A 23,296-nucleotide genomic window follows, 5' to 3' on the forward strand; every position below is an offset into this window, starting at 1 on the left:
ATTGCTTAAATATTACGACCCGCAAACTAGCTGAGGTGAACTATCGGACAGCCGGCTTTATTGGCCGACAACAGGCTGGCTGCATTATTATAGACTTCCTGTCCTCCTTAGGCTACAAGTGTCTCATCTACACATGTGCAAATATAACTCTGAAAACAACAAACTGCAAAGGAAAGACCGTGTTATGGAGAAAACAGCATCTGGAAACTACAAAGGAAAACCTTAAAACCAGTGCTTCATCCATTCTATTTGTCTTACAACTGGTAACTGAGTTTCTATGATTACAGTGTATTCTCTACAATTAAGCTGCATGAGGCATAAAGTAGCAGTTTGCTAGGTAGGCAGGGCTTTCTGTGAGGTATTTCATACTTCTGACCAGTGCCAAACATACTCGTACATGAAATGTAACGTATAAGGCATAAAGAAAATCTAATTTTTAGATTGTTATAAAAAAAAAAAAAAACAAAGGCCATGTGTTCACTTTTGCTAGATTTCTGATGCATGAAAAGAAACCACTTCAGGAACAACAGGCACATTAGACAACTTGGCAAAAAATAAAAAACCCGGAGAATCAATAATTGCACATTTTTCACAAAACACAAGTGATTCGTGAACTTAACAGCGAAGGTGAAACTGGTTCGCCTCTGTAAATGTTTGCTGTGATACTGGTGCTTGGCCGAAATGAAAGATTTAGGCCGCATGTTGTTTGTTTGAAAATACATAAGGTCCTTCTGTTTGATTCATATAAAGTATTTGTGAGGGAAGAAAATTCAGGGACATTGAGGTAAAAAGGAACCACTTTCACCTTACTGTTGCAATACTTCTGCAATTGACTACGTTAAGAGGTTTTAACTGTTTGTGGCTGAGGAGATTCACAAATCAGAAGATACATTTAAAAAAAAAAAAAACTATTCCTGCCAGGGACAATATAAAATCAACATTGTGGTATAACAAGTACAGTGAGGAGGTTTGTTCACATTAAACTGCTACAGTTGACTTACATTTTAGGCAATGGCACTTCAACATATCTGATGCTTATCAAAGATGGATCAAAAATCAACAGCATGCACTGCACGTGGAGTGACTCTGACAACCGTTACATGGGCTAACTCATAGTGCTGAGATGGCACAGGTGAAAAGAAAATGTTACGCTCAGTTCAAAAACTGATTATCTACAATGTTTTACACATCAGGTATGTTCCTTTTGAAGGTTTACCCTGAGTGCTGCTAATAATGCCAAGGACGCTTGGCTCATTCATTCCTGCCTGTTTAACTGAGAGCTAATAAGTAAATACAAATCGACTGATGAAGTTCCTTAAAGGCTACATGAGTTTTAGAAGACGGTTTTTACAACATTCATAAAGTTTTTCTGATAAAATATGCACATAAAATAAGAGGAATAAATTAATAAATACATCCATTTTAGCATACAATGTCACTCAACGTGAATATTATTAGCAGTACGACTATTTACTTGATAATATGATTTCAGTAAATCACTTTGCCACTGACCTTTGGACACACCCAGAGGTATTTGACTTAATAATAACAGGCTTGCCCTATGTGAAACCCGAAGGAAGGTGAGCAGTCCTTCAACACTGATGCCAAAGCAAACGAAAGGATTCAGAGATAAATATAGTTTGTATATTTTGTTTCCTAAGGAACTTACAGAGGCACTGAACACAATTATACATAGCAAGAGAGATCACCGTTAGAACAGTACTGTCTTACAAAAAAAAACATGTAATTGGTGTTAATGTTCTTACATGGACCTGGGCTGCACTTTTCTGTTCACTTTGGTTGGTTGGTTTGTCATTGAGGAATGAGCGGTGACTAATATTTTCATCATCCGCCCTGTATTCTGGGATCCTGTGTATACATGGAAAACATTCAGGCCTTATTAAAAGCGGACCGATAAACACTCTGGAGACTTTTCGGTGAGGTCGCCATCTGCTATGGAGGTAAGACTGGAAGTCCGTAATGAAATGCGCATGTCTTCAAAAGGAGTCAGGACCAAGGAGCACTTTCTGAAAAAAAAATACTGTTTTACAATTATTGATAGAGGGATAAATAACTGATAAATAAGAGGACACCTATCCTCTTCTCTTGTACAGTCTGTACTTCAAAGGAAAGATCCCATGTCCAAGTCCATAAACGTGTTAGCATCCATGCTAAAGGAGGAGTCGTAGGTCTGGGTGTTCTGGTGCATCTTCTGATGGTGCCGCAGGTTGGATTTGCTGGAAAAGCTCTTGTCGCACAGCAGGCAGGCGAAGGGCTTCTCTTTGGTGTGGATTCGTCTGTGACATATGAGTTGAGTGGACACGCGGAACGCCTTTCCGCACTCCAGACACTGGTAGCGCTTGGGCTCTGTGTGAATGCGCCGGTGGTTCTTGAGAGCCATTAGGTTGGTGAACTCTTTCTGGCAGATGGAGCAGAAGAAGGAGCCCGTCTTGTGGCTGTTCTTGTGGTTGAGGAGGGAGCCGGCATGGCGGTAAGTGCGGCCACAGTGCTCGCAGACGTGACTTTTCTCCTCTGTGTCAGCAGAGTCGTTACTCTTCTGTGAATCACTGATGCTTCTGGGAATATGGGACAAAGGTGGTGGAACCTGCTTGTGTGTCCCGCCCATCCCGATGGTCTGATTTATTCCTGAGTCCCAGCAGATGCTACTCTCCACAGATTCGTCCGCGCCTCGTTGATATGGGTCCTGAGCCCTGTGGTGCATGTCCTGGTGCTGCTGGTAGCTGGCTGAGTTGGGAAAGCTCTGCTGGCAGAGGCTGCAGACCACAGACCGGTCCTTTGAGTGCACTTCCATGTGGCTCTGCAGGTGTGCGACCAGACAGAAGGTCTTGCCGCACTCAGGGCAGCAGTGACGCCTCATCTGGGAGTGTATCTGTAGACTGAGAGGATCAGGAAATGTCTGGAGACACAAGGTACAGTGGTGGAGGTTTTCGGAGTGTGTCTTTTTATGGTTGAGGAGAGAGCCAGCGTGGCGATAGGAGCGCCCACACAGGTCACACCTGCAGCAGGGATATGTTCATATTCACTGCCTAATATTACACTTCAACTCAAATCATTAGACCCAAGAGTGAACCATTATATCATCCTGCAAATTACATATAATGTTACTTTACTATTAGTATTATTCAACATTTCTATCCTTTCATTACTGAGCAGAAAATTTTACAGTTGAAAAATAAACCCGTCAATGCTCTCTGGTAAAAACATTAACTCAGACTTATCTTTGGCATTTCTGTACTGCAATTTCTTCTAACTTATCATCAAACATATGCACCAATACAGATATATATGCAATAAGCTAATAATGGTGATGTGTTGGCCTGGCACATCCATCAATTGAGTTTAGACAACTTTGTTAAACACACAGAAAATATATAAAACAACCCCAATTATGACTAATATACGAAACAAGTCTTAAGTCTTAACTCAGTTCACAATTAGACAGTAACTCACATGAAGCACTTGTCTCCCCTCTCTGACTGCTGGACCCTTATGGAGTTCTCCTGACCTCTGCGGCAGCGGTGCCTCTTCAGACCAGACCTGCCCTGGAAGCTCTTTCCACATGCTGGACAGCTGAAGTGACTCGCCACCCGGTTGTGGACCTTCTGGTGGTTGTGCAGTATACTGGCGAGGCGGAACGCCTTTCCGCACGTGAGACACACATACTTTTTCTTCTGTGTATGGATACGTGTGTGATTGCGTAAAGCCATGGGGTTAGTGAAGGGCTTAGAGCAGAAGGTGCAACTGAAGTGACCTGTTTTGTGGGTGTTTTTGTGGTTCAGGAGTGAGCCTGCATGGCGGTAGCTGCGATTACATATGTTGCACGTGAAAGGCCGCTCCTCTTTATTTGAACACACGTTTGTTTGTGCGTCACTGCTGCCTGAAGGTCCTTCACAGGTGTGGGCAGTCAGTTGGTCAACAGAGAGAAAGGCCTGCTTACATTCCTTACATTTAAAGGCTCTAGATTTCAGGCCCCTCCTGCCTCCAGCCCCATCCTTTCTGAGGTCTGCACAAACGTGGATTAATAGCTGTTTCTTTCCCCTAAAGCCTTTTCCACAGTTTTGGCAAGAGTGCTTTTTATATGCAAAGTGGGTCCGCAAGTGGTTCTTCATTGCGAGCTGATTGGAGTATGTGTTGTTGCAAACTGAACAGTAATATTCACCTGTTTTATGAGAGTTTCTGTGGTTGACCAGGCTTCCTGCGTGGCGATATGTACGCCCACACTGGTCACAGGCGAATGGCCGTCTGTCGCCTGTGTCCTCTGATTTGACCGAGGTCTCAGGCTTATTTTGTCCCGTCTTCCTTTCAGGGAGTTGCTTGCAGCGTCGTGAGAAGGTAAAAGCCCGATTGGCGTTTGAAGTTAAGGACCGCATTCCTTCATCTGACTTGGTCCCATTCATCTGCATGAGGGCCTGGATCTGGTTGTTGAGTTCCTGGATTTTGGCTTGGTTCTCTTTGTGCCTTCTCAGGTGATTCAATAGCTGCTTCTGAATTTTGAAGGCTTTCCCACACTCATGACAAGTATGCCTAGGGGAGGAGACAGGGCATATAGTTAATTTTGTGTTTGCAAAACAGAGTACACAACAAGTCTACAGAAGGAACGGAGACATGATGACAAAACACAGGCAACACAAAAAACAGACTCTATAGGCTACCTAACTTTGTTACTTTTTTTTCCCACTAACTTTTAACAGGTACTTATAATTTCCAAAAAGTATTAACAGTTTGCAACATCAGTGAAGTATTTTACAGGTAGTAATAATATGCATTTTTGTTGGAACTAACCTCTTAATGTCAAAGTGAGACCTCTGGTGGTTTTTGAGGGCCAACAGGTTGTAGAAGCGTTTCTGGCAGACAAGGCATCTGAATACACCTGTTTTGTGAGACTTTTTGTGGTTAAGGAGAGATCCAGCGTGTCTGTATGACCGCCCACACTGATCACATTTGTACTGACGATGTTCAGTATCAACACTTTCTTTGACAGGACTTGTGTCTTCATGCTGGGCAACATCATCTACTTTCATTTCCATTTTATCGCATATTGAGTCATGTTTCCTCTCAGCTGTGCAACCATGATTCTTAAGATGATGGTAGCTGGTGCAGAAGATGCCACAGCTGCCACAGATGCTACTCTGTGCTTCCTCCTTTCCTCCAGGCACATCACTGTTGTTCATATGTAGATGATTCATTTCATCTACCTGGTCCTTGTTGTGTAGAAGCTGATGAGTTAACAAGTCCTGCCTATTGGCAAAACTCTCCCCACACGTGCTACAGATCATCATCTCTCCAGGCTCATCATCTTTCACTTCTTCTTGGGAGGACATGGAAGAAGGCCCTGAGCTTGCAGGAGTAACATGTGACTGCGTGTGCCCTCGGAGATGGCTCCTGAGAGCTCTCATGCTGGTGTAGCTGTTTCCACATATAGAACACTGATAAAGATCTCCATCATCATCATCATCATCATCATCATCCTCCTCTTCCTCCTCCTCCTCCTCTTCCTCTTCCTCACCAGCATTGTCACCTACTCCACCACCATTCAGCTGATCACTGCTCATGCTTTCATGGAAATTCTGTTCAAAGTAACTTTGGTCATGGCTGCCATTCAGACCATGGAAGTCTACAGTGCTCCCTTGATTTCCCATGGCACAATGGCCATTACTGTCCTGGAAATGTACATTACTGTCATAGTCACTGCTAGCAGTGTCATGCTGCTGCTGTAGCAGTGGGCAACTGTGAGCCTTAATCCCTGCAATATCTGCAAATGTCTCACCACAGTCTGCACACATGTGCCTCTGCATCAGGTGTTCATTGTGAGGTAGATGCACCGTCATATCCTGGGAGTAGTCCTGATTGAACTGACCATGGTACAAAGCTCCATTGCTGTGGTCAGCTCCATTCTCCTGGTTCATACCAAGCACAAGGTGAGAGCCCTCATCCTCCTCCTCCTCCTCCTCCTCGTCTTGAGAGGGGAAGCAGCCCTGCTGGTTATCCAGCGTCAGAGGCTCTGAGGAGAGCCAGTCTCCCTCAGTGTTGAGGCTAAAAGATGATGGCTGAGCTTTGTGGAGACGAAGATGACTTTTGAGGGCAGCCAGGTGAGGATAGCTCTTTCTGCAAATGGAGCACTGGTAAATCCCGACCTGATGTGACCTTTTGTGGTTGATGAGGCTCCCAGAGTGCCGATAGCTTTTACTGCAGACCTGACACTTGAAAGGACGCTCATCAGAATCTACAGTTGAAGTCTCCTCCATTTCATTTGCATTGTCAGTGTTTTGCGTGTGCATCAGGGCAGGGTTGAGGATGCTTGTGTCCATGACTGGGGGTTCTCCCTGAGTGCTATTGGAAGATGGCGTTTGATTATTGGAGCAGTCTGAGTACACGTGACCGTTACTTCTAATCTGCTCCTGTGGCTGATCAAAGCCTCCATGATTATCCATTGATGATACTGAAGGAACATTATTTATAGGAGATGCATAAAAACTTGACTCAGGCGAAGCTATACTATTGTCATATGATATACTGTGGTTCTCTGACAAGGTATCTTGAAGCCCAAATGATAGAGATGAAGAGTTGTGCATTTGGATATGTTCCTGGAACTCCTCGTCATTAGGAAAAAGAACCTGACACAAATGGCAAAAGTTTACAGGAGCATCCTGGCTCTGGGGTGAAAACTGGTCCAGTAGTGTGCCGGTGTATGACCCACCCATTGAACCAGGGTCTGTCCCACTTCTTGCCTTGTGAGTTCTCTGGTGGCTGTAGAGCGCAGCCATGTTATTGAACAATTTGAAACACACCGTGCACTCAAACATTCCCACTTGGTGAGTCTTTTTATGATTGGTCAGGCTTCGATGGTGTATGTAAGATTTATCACATAAATCACACCTGAAAGGTCGATTTGCTGCTGCATCATCAGAGGTTTCAGATTGTGCATTATAAACAGCCTCCATTTTCTCCTCAGCTGGACTATTTTCTGTAGAAATCCCAACACTGGCTGACTGCTCACTGAGATGATGTGGGTCATTTTCAATTTCATGCCTATTTTCATGTGTGGGATATTCCAAGTCTACCTTCCTATATGACTGCTCCTTTACTCGCCTTGCAAGATGAACCCTCTCGTGTGTGGTCAGCTGTGTTGCCAGACGAAAAGCTTTCCCACATTCTGCACAGGAGTACTTTTTCTGTGAAGTGTGGCTCCGGAGATGACTCTTCAAGGCCAAAGCATTAGAGTTTTCTTTGCCACATATGTTACACTGAAAAGAACCCACTTCATGGGTCTTTTTGTGGTTAGCAAGGCTACCAGCATGCCTATAACCACGTCCACATTCATCACATTTAAATTTGCGCTCTTCCTCTTGTTGAAGGTGAGCATCCATGTGCTCGAGAAGACTGGGCATATTGGGAGATACCATGCCACATTGTTTGCAAGGAAAACCTGTCGTCCTGCCAGGGTCTTGCACTGCCATTGCAAGATAACGATTGAATTAGGTGCACCTGACACAGACTGTATGAATTTGTAGGGGGGAGATGCATTAGATGCATTTATTGTCTGTTAAAAGAAGATAGTTCTTTTCATTAAATGTCCAAGGAGTGTCCAGGGAGGTAACACGGCAGAGGATGCTGAGAACCAGATCCACACATTTGGGAGAGTACTTGGGCTTATGAGAGGCAGCTGAGCTGTTGAAGACAGAGGAAATACCAGTCAGAGCTGTGGTGTATACAACAATTCAGCATTCCCATTTAAGCAATTTCACACATTTTTCCCGAAGACATTTGTTTTCTCTTTAAACAATCATCCTACAATACAAACTGACAACTGTGCAACACACCCGTGTCAGCTCTGTACCAACAGTGAACATCTCACTTATAAAGTAAAGAGGTGATCCTCGATTTTAGCCTGTGAAAGTCAATAGATCTTTGAGGAAAAAAAAGCCACGGTATGTTAGTTTAAATCCACCTCGGAGTTACGGACAAACTTATCGGATTTAATGCAGCTAACTAGAAACGGTCCCCAGCCTGGCATGTTTTGCTACATCTCTGCACCAGAAGGCTAACTAAACTAGCTATGTCAATAAACCGGGAGACCAACGCCTCTCTCTACAGATTCATTGCCACGGCAAATGCCCATATTCTCCCCCAATATAAGAGGTAAAACAGATTGAACAAATGCGTCCTCGACCAGGTTATAAGTAAGCGCGGACTGGTGAACTACGGTTAAATTTGTCTGACGGAGCAGTGTGCTAACGTTAGCGCACTATCAGCTAGCATCAGTATAGCTAGCTAAACAAACATTGCACCAAAAAGCCAAGAAGTCGTTTTAAACGCGGACTCACAACATCGGCAAAGGCGTCGAATTGAATACCTGTAGCAGTGTTGATTCAACGAAAGCGCTCGAAGATATATCTTCATTCATTATTTTAAAAACAGTATTTTTACGTAAAGGGCAACCCCCTTTTTTCCAATTGTCTTTTTTTCTTCCATCCCCATTTCCACATTGCTCTTGTTGCTAGGAAACAGGAAATGTGTAGCAGCGAAATACTTCCCTCGAAAAAGTAACTTCGCGAGCTATAAGTTCAGTTAAAGCAAACTGCGTCGAGCTCTGCTTTAAAATAACGACGTGGTAAATATTAAACGAAAATAAAAACAAGACCTTTAAAGTTTATCTTAATATTCTAGCGCTGTTTTTTGTAAAAAACCCTAAAGTACATTAGCCTCTTTAGACGGCTAACGCTAGATTAGCTTACCTTGCTAGCTCTGCCATTGACTTATGAGCTTTGTAAATCATCTCTGTATGCATGTTACCATTAAGACGGACAGTCTGCTAACTTTATTAGAACTTTCATGTTTTAAATGGAAGTTGCACCGCATTTATTATGAGTACTATGTCGCTGTTTTTATTATTAAACGCATTAAAATGTAGCACACTTGGCTTGCCGAGAGCTTTCGTCATCATGGTCCTAGAGCCGTCCCCCATCCTGCAGCCAGTCATCAGCAACCACCGTGTCTCACAGTCAATGCAGTCGTGTAACTAGACGTTTTTCCAGGCATTACCGACCAACTATTAATGTCCTGATTCAGGTAAGAAATTAACTTGTTTCTCTAATGCGCACAGCGTCCAAAGACAGCTAAAGTTAGCTAAATCCATCCAGTAAAATCACGGTTATGCTGGTGATGATGACACTGCCGAGCTGCAGCCGGTCCTAAAGCCAGCCATTTTGAGTTAGTAAAAGCAAAGCAAAGAAAGCTAAGCGAAAACGATTACGTGCATTATAGTAGCCGATTGGTAACACCTTCACGCTGGCTCGTGATCTTCGATCCTCGTCTCTCCGCTCGTGCACATGTCAGTCATCCATACACAGTGATCTCTGTTCTTACATCGCCAACTTCCTCTGGCATCAAAGCGGTTAGCTTATTGTCCCTGAGGTCCTAATGCCAGCCATTTTGTGATTTAATGCACACCCACATATTTCTGTTATTATGTTGTTCAGATTTTTTTTCTGGTCCGTCATTAGCCATTGTCACTGACGATCTGCTCTCCTAACTCTCACAGGACTTCAGCCTGATGACTGTGGAACAATCTTCCAGTCTCATATCGTTATTCAGCCAATTGACTGTTTATTTACATAATTATTACAAAGGTATTTTTATATAATCTCTTTGCAGATTTAAAGATGGCCTCTCCTCAGCCTGGCAGCCCATCCCTTGTAGAGCAGTACACCCCTCCTGCACAGGACGAAGAGGGCCAACAAGATGAAGATCTGCTGAGGGATCAGCCTGCTAAAAAACGTGGTAGAGGCAGGCCTCCAAAAGCCAAACCTTCCTTCAAGTGCTCTGCATGCACAGAGGCTTTCAGGAGTCTGTCAGCTCTGCGGAGCCACAAGCTTTCAGCGCACGTTAAGGACCGTCAGCAGCAGCACTCGTGTTCTCAGTGTGCTAAAACGTTCTCGAGCAAGGCTCAGCTCTCAAAGCATGAGCGCACTCACTCAGCTCAGCGCCCCTATCAGTGTCCCGACTGTCACAAAGCTTACAAGACATCCACCGAGCTACGCAACCATAGCCGCTCTCACACTGGGGAGAAACCGTTCGTATGCACAGAGTGTGGTAAGGCCTTCATGCAAGCTATATGCTTGAGGATCCATATGACACAGCACAGTGGAGAGCGTCCTTACTCGTGCCGTCAGTGCTCTAAGAGTTACCCCACCCTATCTAAACTGAAGGTGCACATGCGCTCTCACACAGGAGAAAAGCCATACTTCTGCGCCGAGTGCGGCAAGTGTTTTGCAGACCCCTCTGTGTTCCGAAAACACAGAAGGAACCACCAGGGCCATCGGCCGTACGCTTGCGAGGAGTGTGGAAAAACGTACACAGAGCTGAAGGACCTGAAAAACCATGAGCGCTCCCACACAGGAGAAAAACCATACCTGTGCTCAGACTGTGGCAAAGCATTCTCCCGCTCCTCCTCCCTCGCCTGCCATCAGCGCATCCACTCCCAGAATAAACCCTATCAGTGTGAGCAGTGTGGTAAGGGCTTCACCCAGCTGTCCTCCTACCAGTCTCATCTCCGCACTCACTCCGGGGAGAAGCCCTTCCTCTGCCCACAGTGTGGCAAGATGTTTTCTGACCCCTCCAGTTTTCGTCGCCACCAGCGAGCCCACTTGGGTTTCAAGCCCTATCCTTGTGATAAGTGCTCCAAGAGGTTCCGGCAGCCAGCCGATCTGGCCGTGCATGAACGTGTTCACTCTGGAGAGCGGCCGTACAAATGTCAGAGCTGTGACAAGGCTTTCGTAGCATCCTGGGATCTGCGGCGGCACATGCTTGTCCACACGGGTCTGAGGCCTTTTTCTTGCACTGAGTGTGACAAGTCGTTTGCTGAGCGCTCCAGCCTCAACAAGCACCGCCGTGTGCACTCTGGAGAAAGGCCTTTCAAATGTGAGGAGTGTTTGAAGTCATTCGTGGTGTCCTCAAGCCTGCGCAAACATGAGAGGACTCACCTAGCAGAGCAGTCTGAGCAGCAGCAGCAGCAGCAGCAGCAGCAGCAGCAGCAACAGGAGACAGAGGCTGGGTCAGCCTCAGGCTTTACTGCCCACACAACTCTACCTCAGTTCTCCTGTACTCACTGTGATGCTACATTTGGAAGCTGGGATGAAGTTCAAGCACATGAAAGTCTTCACTCCACTGACTCCACTCCTCCAACTGTAACCAAAATTGTGCCGCTAGGATCACATGTCTGTGAAACCTGCCAGGCAGAGTTTGCACAGCTGGCAGACTTGCAGGAGCACGAGAAGCAGCATCCCAAGCCGAGGCCTCATGTCTGCAACAGCTGCGGCAAAGGATTCCTCAACAAATCTGGACTGCGTAAACACCAGAAGATCCACTCCACCAGTAAACCTCACAGCTGCCCCCACTGTGGCAAAGCTTTTCTGTTTGCTGCCTACCTTCGCAAGCACTTACGGACTCATGCAGATGCTGCCCCGGCTTCCACACAGCTCACTGACATCAACATTATTCATACTGATCCTCTTCCCTCTCCTCCACCCCCCAGTGAGGTGTCCCCCTCCACTGTTGAACCCAACGCCATCTCCCTGACAGTTCCGGTGACTGTGCCTGTGTCTGCTTTTCAGACTCTGCCAGAGTACTTGGTCAAAGAAGAGGGACTTTAAGCTTCTTTTTTTTTTTTTTTATGTGGATGTTTGATTCTACAAATATTTAGCCAGTGGCCTTAAATCTTTTTAGATGATGGGTCTGATTTTGACAGAAGTGTTACATTTCAAAAAACTTGCATCAAAAAGGAAAGAAATGAGCCTCCTTTATGTAAATTGTCAGCGCTTTGTCACACGATATTTGACAGATGTCACATTACGTATGATGTTCATGTTTTAAAATCTATACTGTACTATAAGTAGCCTACTATGAAATTGTCGTATCTGTTGTAATCTCTTCATGAAAATGTGGTTTTCTTCCGATCACTTTAAAATCTCACTTAAAATGATGTGGTTTCAGGTCAACATGTTTTTATAATGTGCTTTTAATTAGAGCTTGATGAAATCTTTGCATTCTCTGACGATACATTTTTGTGGAACAAACAATTTGCAACTGTTTTATGTGTAATTATTAGATTCATCTAATGTTATTAAGGTTGTCAAGTTAAAAAAAAAAAGTCAGTTGTATTACAAAATATTTAATATGGGGAATAACATTTTTATACCAATAAAAATGTGTAAAACGTTTTTAGTGGTTTTGGTTTCCTATAATGTTAAAGTCAGCACATCACATGGTGAGAAATTGTGACACATATATTGATGACATGCTTTGCACCCAGAATAGACTGAAGGCAAAGTGAGCGCGACAGCAGCTCCATTAGCTGCAACTCTTGAAGGTAAGCACTCATCTGCTACGCCTCATTCCCACTTGAAGAACATTTAAAAACCACTTCATATGCACAAATGGCTGCATATATGTGCTGTGACATTTGTGAACGGTTAAATGCTTTTGTGCTTTCTTTGAAACCATGGGCTGGTATATATGTGACTGATGGAGATGCATCCCATTTCAAGATGTAAAGATCCTTTATTGTACAGGGCAGAAAGAGTCAATGATTGTGAAGCTGAAATTTTCATTTGATTCTATTCAATCTCTGCTTTACTTGTCTGATATTTCTCCATCTTGTACTCTTGTCCTGGAAAAACAACAGTTGATTTGAACTCAAACTTAAAGTAAACTTCCCGACTCGTACACAAAAGAGCTATCATGATATATAAGCACAATTGAAATTTGTCATTAACGTGTAATTACAACGTATGCAGTTGTGTTTTACTTTGTTCCAGCTTCCCGACTGTTCAGATTTCCAACAAAAGCCAGGAGTGACAATGGCAGCCATAGTGACAGGCCTTATCCCCATCCTGCGGACGGCGGTGGATGCCACCACCACTTACAAGTGCCGCTCCCTGTGGTTTGGCTTCCTGTGCCTCCGCCTGGTGATCCTCTTCCTGGCTCAGGTGCCCTTTACCAAACTGGATGCTGACTTCACCTGCAACGGCACCAAGGACAGCATCTGCTCCAAAGACTGTTATAACAGACACTTCCACAGACCTATGATGGTGGCCTGGAACTTCATCTATGTGCTGGTGATCCTCTCTGTCCTGCTCATGGAGCTCTTCACCTCCCACCTGCGCTCCCAGGCCCAGAAGAGGAGCTCTCAGGGGGTGACAGATGTGGAGCTGGAGGCTCAGGCTGTGTCCACAGACCCCCGGGGCAGGATGGTCATAGATCTCCACAGGGACAGAGGTACAATGGGCTTATACCTGGTCAGCGTCGGTCTGCGTATTCTGCTTGAAGCCTGGTTTGTGTACGTTCTGCTCAGCTGGAACCTGCCAACTCTGAATAATGGTCTGTACGAATGCTCGACAGACATCTGCTCAGAGTTGCATGTTTGCGTTGTGAGAGCTGCCCCAGAGAAACGCATGTCTATTTATGCTTTGGCTTCCATTTCAGGCATGGTTATCATTTGCTCAGTCTTATTTTGCATGTACTCCATAGCTCATTATCTTTGCAGCTTTTAATTATTGACTCTGCTTTTTTCTTTACAATATTCTGATATATAATCTATGAGTGACATATTTACTTTGTTTGTCTGTTGAAGAATTATCAGTGCATGTACTGTATCTTTATGAGTATGTACCAAAATAAATAAAATGCTTAGCTGCTTTTGTGCAATTCGATTTTCTTTGGTGCAAACATATAACAAAACACTTAATCAGAACTATGTTAGCGGTTGTGTTGGAGGTTTACATATGTTGTCAGATGTGTTTTGCTGACACTAAAGGATCTAGGTGTTAGCTACACGATGGCGTTTCTGAGTCAGGTTTTTCCTGTGTGTTTTGGTCAGTGCAAAAGTACAAATTCTGCCACAGGGACAGTGTCACACACACACACACACCCATGTACCCTGTAAACTGCCTCAGCAGTTTTAATATGTAACCCAGTAAGGAATCATGCAAAGTTTTACTCTGAGGATTTCGTTTCTCAGATGATGCAGATGACCAGGTTTTATGTTTATATACCGTAATACATTACATACATTATTTACGTTGTGAAATATTTGAAGGGTATTTTTTTCAGGCAGATAATTAAAGTCAAATGGCAGTATTTATGCTTGTCATTCATGACTTGAGTTTCTTCCAATAAGGTAAAAGGTGGAGGCTGAGAGTTGGCTAGAGTTTGTGTTTATTCTTCAGCGAGATGGACTTTCTGTTGCTGTGCTTCATGGCGTAGAGCAACGCTGCACCAGCATCTGTTAGAGACTATTGGGAGCAGAAGAAAGGAAGGAAAGTTGAGCAAAACTGGCAAAGTATTCTAGTACTAAAATGCATAGGTTTTAAGAATATGACATGAACTACCTGTGAGTCTGACACGACAGATTTTCTCTGCAAAAAACAAGAGATAAGTGTTTTAAGTGTTTTTTTAAACAATGCGAGACACTGAACTTGATACAAATACTGCAAAAACTCACCCTTGTGAAATTATGTGTGTTGTTGTATATTGGCTCCATGGTTTTAACCCATTCTTGGTATGTCTGTTTGTCCTCTGCATTACGATTATGTTCTCTGCAAACAGAGACACACTCACTTTATACTGTACAGCTCTGCCCAGCCTAAGAAATACTCAGCTAATAAGATAATAAATGAACAGCTTGAATTCAGACGAATATGTTATTTTACTGATAATATCCCATTGATCATAAGGAAAAAAAACATCTGACGCCTGAACACACAAGGCCTGGGGGTTTCTACTTGTAAACCTTTGAATTACAAAAAATGTTCACAAGTTTGAGAATTATTTTGGTCTTAAAATCATGAAAGAAATCAACTGTTTATCAGAATAATCACGTGTCTCTGAACATCTCAAACAACTTCATCTGATTTTCACTTCCCTTTAACTTACTCTTCATTACTTTTGCACCTGTTTGAAATTTGCTCTCAGTTTCTATAAATGAATGCAGTTGTATTTGTTATGTAAATTCACATTTTATTCCTAGAATCTGATGTAAAATATTCTTAAACTCCTTTCATATCACCTACACAATTATTGGACTGTTTATTTTATTACAGATTTATGTGTTTGTTTTTGTAATTTATCTTATCTTTTGTCTTTTATCAGGGTTTAATGTAGAATCAGCTCTCATTAAATCCATTTGTCAGACCTCACCATAAAGTAGCTCTCAGTGTACGTGTTGCCCACACACTAACGTCACTCAGTTTCCTCCATCCCTCCTGTAACTCACATCGCTCTCTCTATCAGCTTCCTCTGCAGCTCTCCTTCCCTTCTGGCGTCAAGGAAGCGGCCTCTGACAGCCAGAGCGGCGCTGGCATGTGACGAGTTGAGCTGAATGATGGCCAGAGACAGAGAGGACAGGGCTGCCGAGCTGAGGAGGAGGGCCACACTTTCGTCATGAGAGTGCTTCTCAACATTTACAGACTCAGCCTCGCTATTGTGTTACTCTGCAAACGCACACAGGGGCCACTTTGTAGCCGCTCAGACGATGAATCGCACGACCTTCATTCAGTATTTGAAGCAGGCAGACTGAGTTGAGAGGTTCATTTGCTGTGTGACTAAATGTTAGAATGGACGAGAAATGCAATTTGCATGGTGCAATCATTTCTGCATGATGCGAAGGCTCCAGTATCTCAGCAACAGTCAGTCTCCTTGAATTTTCAAAAACTGCTTTGCCTAAAGGTTCACTGAGATTGGTATAAAATAACACATCTAATCAATTGCTGTCCTCAGGGGGAGAACGCCTCGTTGATTAAAGATGTCACAAGATAATGACTTGTTTAAGCTTACAAGGAGGCCACAAGCATGCAAACAGTGGGGTGTGTGAGTAAGTAATCTCAAAACACACAAGTGGGAGAAACAAGTAGGATTGTGATTATGGAAACGTCGCTATCACCTCTCATCAGTAACATCTCGGTCTGCAGTGATCACTCTGAGCATCGTCTGTCCGTTCCTCAGCCTGTACCTGACCTGCAGCTGGACGGACACACGGCCACCCAAGGTTGGTGTTGACACTGAAGCCAAGCACAGAAAGAGCATATGTCATTTGTGTCTACATGGCCAGATGCCTAATATAAGAGCCAAGCCATACAGAAATGTTGACCTGATGATGGTGCCAGAGGAGAAGTCAGGGCATCACTAAAGTTATATGAATTTATCCTCAAGAGATGCGTTGCAAGTTTCATTCAATAGTTGTCAAGATATCTCTGAAAATCATAAATGCCAACCTCATGGCATGGCAATCCATCAAATAGTTGTTGAGATATTTTAGCGTGGACTGAAGTGGTGAACGACTGATGAACAGACTGACCCATTGCCATCCCTGGAGCCACACCGCTACAGCTGCTAAAAAGTTAATCTGATCTCACTTTAATGAAAGATATTTCTTACTGACAGGCTAGTAATATTTCTTGGTTGCCTTGACAGTTTCTGCAGAAGTTATCACCTTTCCTCCAAAAAATTAAAGGCAGCAGTGTGACAGTGTGCATTCAGATGGACATGTCTTCCTAGAGGTGGTAAGAAATGGACTTGTTTGGACCTGTTGGACTGTTTTATTGGGCTATTTTTTTGCATATTTCCTCAACCCAGTTTTGCTTTTGTTTTTATATAAAATGTCTCTGGTACCTTCTCGGTTCATGACAATGTTTATTTCTGTTATGGTTTCTTTCACTTAGCCTTCACTAGAGTCTAGACATTGATCTGAAATAAGATTATGAACCACAAGACAAAAGGCCAGTTGTGAGCAGTCAAGAGTGTTTGTCATTCTGAAGTTCAAAGAGTTAATAAAAGCTCAAAGTTCAAGCTGAGAACTGCTTGTTGGCCAATTCTTCTTCACGGAAGAGTCAAACTGTCAAACTGTCAGTGGTGACATAGCAGCTTTTTCTCACCTTCTCCATCGTGTTCGTTAGCTCCAAACTGGAAGGTGATCTCTGTATCTGGGTCCACGTTCCCCACCTCTCTGATCCCCTTGTGTCCTACATCCCTTTCTCCTTTCATACGCCTGGAAACAAAGGAGCACATCAGTCAGCCCTCTGGGCTTCATGCCACTCAAAGTGCATTCATGTGCCAAATAGACCAGAGAATTTAGAAATATTCATATTTACGGCGTATAAACCACAGATCTTACAGTGATTTTGGCAGCAGTAAACTGACAGTACAGTGTGTGGCTATGGTTCTGTTCTCAATGATGAGTTCAAACTCTGGGTGCAAACTTTTGGGACTTGCTATCACCACCTGGGGGACAACACATACGGACAACAAGAGCTCATCAGAGCGATATACATGATAAAAACTACTAGCTCTCAATATACAAATCTGACAGCTATTGAAACTCATCAGGACAAAATTCCAAATCGTACTTTTCCTCTGGTGCGATCAGCGAGTCTTCCCAGCTCATCCAGCCTGCAGTCAGTTCCCTCTATGGACAGCACAGACACTGTCACACTAACGAAAGAAGGACATTTCAGTATGAACTTCATTAAAGCACAGCACACAACAGACCTCCCCCACATTTCTGACCTCTTTTAGTACTTTTCATTTTATCATTTCTATTAGCACTAATATTAAAACTAGTACTATAATACTATAGTTTAGTTTTGTAGTTGTTTTGTTGCACTGATTCAGGTACATAGATATCTGTTAATTGTTTCTTCAGCAGAGTAATGAGGAGATGTAGCAGATGATGAGGAGATGTATACCGACCCCTGGTTGGCTGCATATTCCCCCAGCCCCTGGTAGAAGATGGTGGATGAGAGGAGGGTGCGAGCATCATTATCCTCTACCTCCAGGTTCCCCAACTCTGTGTTGGCCTTCCCATCTGTACAGATAATCACCTTCAAGATCAGCAGGGATAGCAGATCAGGATTGTATTGTTTTAGAAAAGAGAAAAATGTAAAGTTTTTAGCATGTCTGTCATTGTGTGACTTTTTTTGTTACAAATCATATAAACTTTACATCACAGAAATCAGCAAACAAATCTTCATATGCAAATACAGTGAGTACAAGTGACCATCACTATGTGGGATTCCTGGTTCGTTTTCAGTTACTATTATTTGCTGAATCTATGCAACTATGCAATGCAGTGCAGTGAAATGATAACTTGCGGCAGGTCGCGTCAGGTCACATAGAAATACACCAAACCTACCTTAGATCCTGGCTGTCTGGAGGCCATCGCAATCGCCAGGAGGGCAGCTGGACCAAGAGCTGTGGTCCCACTTTCAGATAATCTTTCAATTAGATGAAAAATCAGAAAGTATATCTTTTATTTGGGGATATTATTATAGTGAGAAAAGACAAAAAGAACTTATTGTACACCAATCAATGTTTTTTTCTCTTACCCCATTACTTGTCTCTTTAGATAGTCCTTGGTCTGTGACAGTGGAGGTGGACTTGGGAAACTGGCTGCAGTCTCCTTCAGGTAGTCGCTGTCAGTCAGCACAGCACCACTCAGGACCTGTGACATAACGTTCTCATATCCATGCATCGTCACCTGGTTACGCAAACATCAGGGATTTAAGAAAAGCAACATTTCGCATTTGCAAGTGTGAGAAAACAATAAACTGTAAAACACAAATATGAGTCAGACACAAACATAAAAGACAGAAATAGATAGTTAAAAAAAATTAAAAGGAATGAGGGCGAAAATGTAAACTGTACACACACATCTATTGTGAACAGTATAGCATATGTACCTGATAGTTGAAGGTGATGAGTCCCACTTGAATGTCAGGTGTTTGTTTGCTCAGTCTCTGAACACACTGCAACACGGCTTCCTGGACAAACTGGTTCAATACAATTTTCATCATCAGCAGCATCTTGATGGCATCTTTGGGCAGTCGTTGTTCAATGTTGTGCATGTACACAAACAACACATTCTTCCTTTTGTGAGTGCTGACTTTCAAGGTAACTTATAATGTGTTTACCCCTTTTTAAATTAACTCTAACTGGACCTACATTATGTGAAGACTTACAACAAAGTGTTCATTTTCAGTCTTACAAAGTTAAAAAGGCACTTGAAAATGAGAGAAAACTCACATGGAGACGGGATCTGTGGACAACATGTTCTCCCTCTGACACCTTAGAACAACACAGGTCGGTCATTTGAAACACCACAGGTTGGAATTGTGAATATTATCCGTCACAAATGGCCTCAACTGTGAACAGATGGGTGTCGGCATGAGGTTTGTACCTGGGAGGTGATGCTCATGGAGCCTGAGATGTCAATGCAGAACAGCAGCAGTGGGTCGGCGGCAGACGGCGGCTTTTTATCAGGATGGAGCAAGAAGAGGCCATCCTGGTAACCACTTAGTGGACACTGTGGTATACTGGTAGAGCTGGTCAACTCCCCGCACTGACAGAAGTAACACACATTAACCTGCAGTTCAGGATAAAGAGAGAATGTTACTGTTAGTGAGAGTCCGCACTGTGAGAACAACCAGAGAAACATTTTACAAAACACCAATCTGTATCAATCAAACCAGCTATTTCATTAGTTATTTCATAGTTGTTTCACTATGTTGTGACCATTAATCCTTATGGCTGAATGTCTCTACGAGTTCCTCATGCTCCGTGTTTCCCAGTAGCGATTAGGAGATTTACAGTTATTATTCATATTCTAAATCAGTGACTCTAATTGTGTTACTACTTATCAATGTCAGAATAAAGGTCAAATTAAATACATTATGTAATTACCACATTGTCATAGCAGGAGTCCAGCACAGAGCCACACTGGGAGCAGGAGGTTGGCTCTCCTTCTATGGTCTGCACTAAAAACATGCAAACATCCTCCTCATCACAAACCAATAAGACTTGAAATAAAACTAGATGGCATATAATGAAAGTTTTATGGTGATGATAAAAGTTTACTGACCCCTTTCCTCTGAGATTAATTTTCCTAAACTGACAAGGACCACATTAGGATTCCCTGGCAGGGGCCCAGCATCTGCTGATACTGAGTTGAGAGCAACGACAACATTAGAGATTAGAGATAAGTACTTTGTGTTGCATTGGTGGTGTAAAACATTCATGATGAGTGTTGATCTTTTGGCAGCACGACAGAGACAGTAACAGTTGCCTTTATGAGTAGGTGATGGGACAAGTGGTGGGTCTGAAAGCGATGAGGCAGATGAGTGGGAGGAGGGTAACAGCACCAGGTACTCCGGCATTGACCTCATGAATGACGGTCTGGGGGGAAGGGGTGGGACTGAGGTTTGAGGGCAGAGCAGAATAAACTGGTTGATTTGTCTGTTCATTAAAACTCTTTGCATAAAGCTGCTTCAAATCTGCTGGGCACAGTATTTTCTGTACAAAACCAAAAAAAGCAGTCGTCTATTTACCTGATGTCTGGGCCGACACAGTGTTAGCATCCGCTGGCAGCTTCACCTGCCCCCCCGTGCCTTCTGGTGTGGTGTATGAGTAGTTTGGGTCCCAGGGAGGCTCATTTAAATCTGGCTCACTTTTAGGGAGGTCATAGGTGAATGTCTGGCTGTTGGTGTTGGAGGAAGAGGGTGGTTGGCTGTTTGCTGCAGGTCTCATGTGTGGTGGAAGAAGAGCTGGGCAAAGCAGACAGGAGCTGTGTGTTAAAGGAATAATTCACCCAAACAATAGGAATAGTCACTCCACAGTAACTACATTTTGTTTGTCATGTGTTTTTGCAATCATTTACATTAATTTAACCTCAGTGGTGTCTGTTTGAACCTGAGCCGAAGTATCAGAATCAATATCAGGAGAAAGAAGGATAAAATGCTGCATCTTTAACCTCTAGCGGTGTCTAACCAAACAAACCGTTTTTGGTTTAAAAGGATCTGCTTTTGAGATCTGAGCTACAGTATTTACCTCTGTGATTTCTTCCTCCAGCCCAAATGAAAGGCTCAACTTATGATATCTCAAACCCTGTACAAACAAAACCAGAACTAAGTGCATGATTCGATATCACCAGAGGTAATGTGGAAAAGTAGGCTTGGACCAGCTGCTATACAGTCAAACAATGTTTCTAAAAGTTCAATCATGTTGTTTATTTCTCCCCCACACTGACAGACTGTTTTTTTAGGTTGTAGTTTGTGACAATCCAGTGAGAAACAAGGTAAATTAAGTCCTTGGATGACAAATTCTGCTACATGAGCAGTTGAAAGAAGATTTATTTCGTCTGAAAGTGAGGTGGTGGTTTATGTTGGGAAGGTCGCTGGTTTAGACCAAATGGATACATCTGGATGTGGAAGCTGCTCAGTGGCCATCAGATAAGATCGATTTTAGCTGCTTGTTTCTGAAAAGGAGTGCCAAACATTCTTATATTAATGAGAGCTTTTTAATGTATTCATTTTTAATCACTGAAAGAGCACCAGCTACGTTTTTTGTGTTTGGTAGCCCTCAGTGTCGTGTGACTGAGAGGATGACACTAGGGTGAATTACTTCTTTAAGATATGAATCGTATTTAAGGTATTTGAGATAATACTGTAGTAGAGAAACTGCACTTCTTCAGTCATACAATAATATTGCCACATTCACAGTACCTGTTTTTCGAGGTGATGTTTGCTGAGGATGTTTATTGATGGAAGCAGCTGCCTCTGGTTTATTGTGAAATGCTGCATTTTCATAGAAGGGAGCGGGCTTCACAACCTTCTTCACCTCCCTGCTCTTTTCCAACTGTTCGATAATCTTGGGGGGAGACGAGAGGGATGTCTGTGATTTGGCATCTGCAGAGTTTGTTGGAGGAGGAGGGGGAGGATTGCGAGGACGGATCCGGTTAACAGGAGGGAGAAGAGCTAAAAAGCATGAAAATAAAAAAAAAGAGAGAGAAACAAAACATGCATACAGTGGCTGTTGAACTGAGAGCAGTTTCTTGCAAGAGAGATATGAATGCAGACAAAACAACCGGTGCTGTGACAACCTTTGCACTGTGAAGAAAATGTGACTCAGGTGGCAGATGGCTTTTACTGAGCAAAGCAAAGTATCTGAAAGGAATATGTCCTCTAAGATAGACAGGAGAGGTTGTGTGTGTCATTGATTGCATAATACATAATGGCACTTTACTAACCAGTCATCCAGGAAGCTCTCGATAAAAGGAAAAATCCACCCGCGGATACTCTTACACAGATTTGTATCATCAGTGACTCAGATTCAAAATAAATTAGCAATTATTTTGTGATTAAGTACTTTACCTCTTTAATCTTTCTTACATCTTATACTGCAGCTAATGATTGCCTACATTTCCCAGAGTGCCTTTGGACATCCTCCAGAGAATGGACCTGATAACAGGTGACATGTCGGTGACAGTGACAGCAGAGTGAGTTTTGTGTCTCTTTTGGTGGCTGAGTGAACAAAGCAGCTTTTTGAATGTGACACTAACATCAGATGTTTTCCTCATGATGTTTTCGCTGTCAGAAATTCATTCAGGTGTCAAACTCAACTGAAGCTGCACTGAAAATAATCTTTGTGTCTGGATGGTGATCTGTGGAACTGAGAAAACTACAACTAACTGTGTTATGTGTGTGTTAATGTGTTGTAAAAGTATTAGTGTTATGCATTTGTTTGAATGTTTGACAGAAATCCCACCAGAGCGTTTAATGACATTGGGTCGTTGACCGTCCTTCTGGCTCACTGATGGCGGCACATAAACAAACCCACAAGCAAACTCCATTGTGAGTCTACCTGCCTGCGAGAGAAAGGACATTATTTACCAAAATGTGACACCCAGTAACACATTAAACGCATAAACACATGTAATTCCAATCCAAATCAAAGTAATCTCAGGGCACCGTTCTCTGAAGAGTGTGTGACATTCACCTTTTAAGACACTGACACACCTTTAAGAAGAGCTCCAATAAAGGAAATGTAATCCAGACAATGCAGCCAACGTGTATCTATTCTATCTGCAATTTCAAATGAACACATCCTCAACAAATCAGGACATCTAAGACGTACTCACACACGCAGAGTCCTTTGAATTCTGAATGTACAGTCCAACCATAAAGATCCAGGTCTCAGAAATGCTTCCACTCCTGTGTGACGTCTTGTCACTCACGCTTGTGTACTTGTGTGACATCTTGTCCAACAGGTTTGCGTCAAGAAACTTACAAGAGCCCTCTGTGATGCCATTGTGCCGTGTAGTTAGTCAGAGGTTTATCACATATTGCCTAACTCTAGTTACACATTTCATGAATGTAAATGAAATGAGTGGAAGAATAGAAGCTGAATAGAGAAACAGGGCAGTAAAATGTCGAAGGTCAAGCTGATTGAA

The 23,296-nt window shown here is 43.1% G+C and overlaps 4 protein-coding genes across 5 annotated transcripts; 2 read left to right on the top strand and 2 right to left on the bottom strand.

Annotated features, from left to right (window-relative positions):
• Positions 1-902: 902 nt before the first annotated feature.
• Positions 903-8,972, bottom strand: znf646 (zinc finger protein 646). The gene is made up of 4 exons (XM_070852376.1): positions 8,938-8,972; positions 4,804-7,689; positions 3,472-4,545; positions 903-3,017 (listed from the first exon to the last, which is right to left on the bottom strand). The coding sequence occupies exons 2-4, from the start codon at positions 7,476-7,478 to the stop codon at positions 2,123-2,125; spliced, it is 4,644 nt and encodes a 1,547-aa protein (XP_070708477.1). The 5' UTR covers positions 7,479-7,689; positions 8,938-8,972; the 3' UTR covers positions 903-2,122.
• Positions 8,973-9,683: 711 nt separating this feature from the next.
• znf668 (zinc finger protein 668) lies at positions 9,684-11,711 on the top strand. Its single transcript, XM_070851802.1, has one exon. The coding sequence runs from the start codon at positions 9,684-9,686 to the stop codon at positions 11,670-11,672; it is 1,989 nt and encodes a 662-aa protein (XP_070707903.1). The 3' UTR covers positions 11,673-11,711.
• Positions 11,712-12,348: 637 nt separating this feature from the next.
• On the top strand, positions 12,349-13,955 carry gjz1 (gap junction protein zeta 1). Its single transcript, XM_070851801.1, has 2 exons — positions 12,349-12,388; positions 12,837-13,955. Exon 2 carries the CDS (start codon positions 12,879-12,881, stop codon positions 13,569-13,571), a length of 693 nt encoding a protein of 230 aa, XP_070707902.1. The 5' UTR covers positions 12,349-12,388; positions 12,837-12,878; the 3' UTR covers positions 13,572-13,955.
• Positions 13,956-14,041: 86 nt separating this feature from the next.
• Positions 14,042-23,058, bottom strand: LOC139219819 (circularly permutated Ras protein 1-like). 2 transcript variants are annotated; one of them, XM_070851798.1, is made up of 21 exons: positions 22,985-23,058; positions 22,612-22,711; positions 21,570-21,821; positions 20,397-20,612; positions 20,129-20,263; positions 19,931-20,005; positions 19,753-19,826; positions 19,250-19,435; positions 19,096-19,137; positions 18,753-18,842; positions 18,399-18,550; positions 18,206-18,287; positions 17,764-17,894; positions 17,421-17,505; positions 17,189-17,295; positions 16,950-17,062; positions 15,959-16,076; positions 15,293-15,433; positions 14,522-14,615; positions 14,409-14,435; positions 14,042-14,312 (listed from the first exon to the last, which is right to left on the bottom strand). In XM_070851798.1, the coding sequence occupies exons 1-21, from the start codon at positions 23,024-23,026 to the stop codon at positions 14,223-14,225; spliced, it is 2,352 nt and encodes a 783-aa protein (XP_070707899.1). In that variant the 5' UTR covers positions 23,027-23,058; the 3' UTR covers positions 14,042-14,222. The 2 variants fall into 2 exon arrangements, with proteins under 2 accessions (XP_070707899.1, XP_070707900.1); XM_070851799.1 differs by having other exon boundaries at positions 22,981-23,048.
• Positions 23,059-23,296: the final 238 nt, after the last annotated feature.

Source organism: Pempheris klunzingeri, chromosome 20 (genome assembly GCF_042242105.1).
Source record: "Pempheris klunzingeri isolate RE-2024b chromosome 20, fPemKlu1.hap1, whole genome shotgun sequence".
Classification (NCBI taxonomy): domain Eukaryota; kingdom Metazoa; phylum Chordata; class Actinopteri; order Acropomatiformes; family Pempheridae; genus Pempheris; species Pempheris klunzingeri.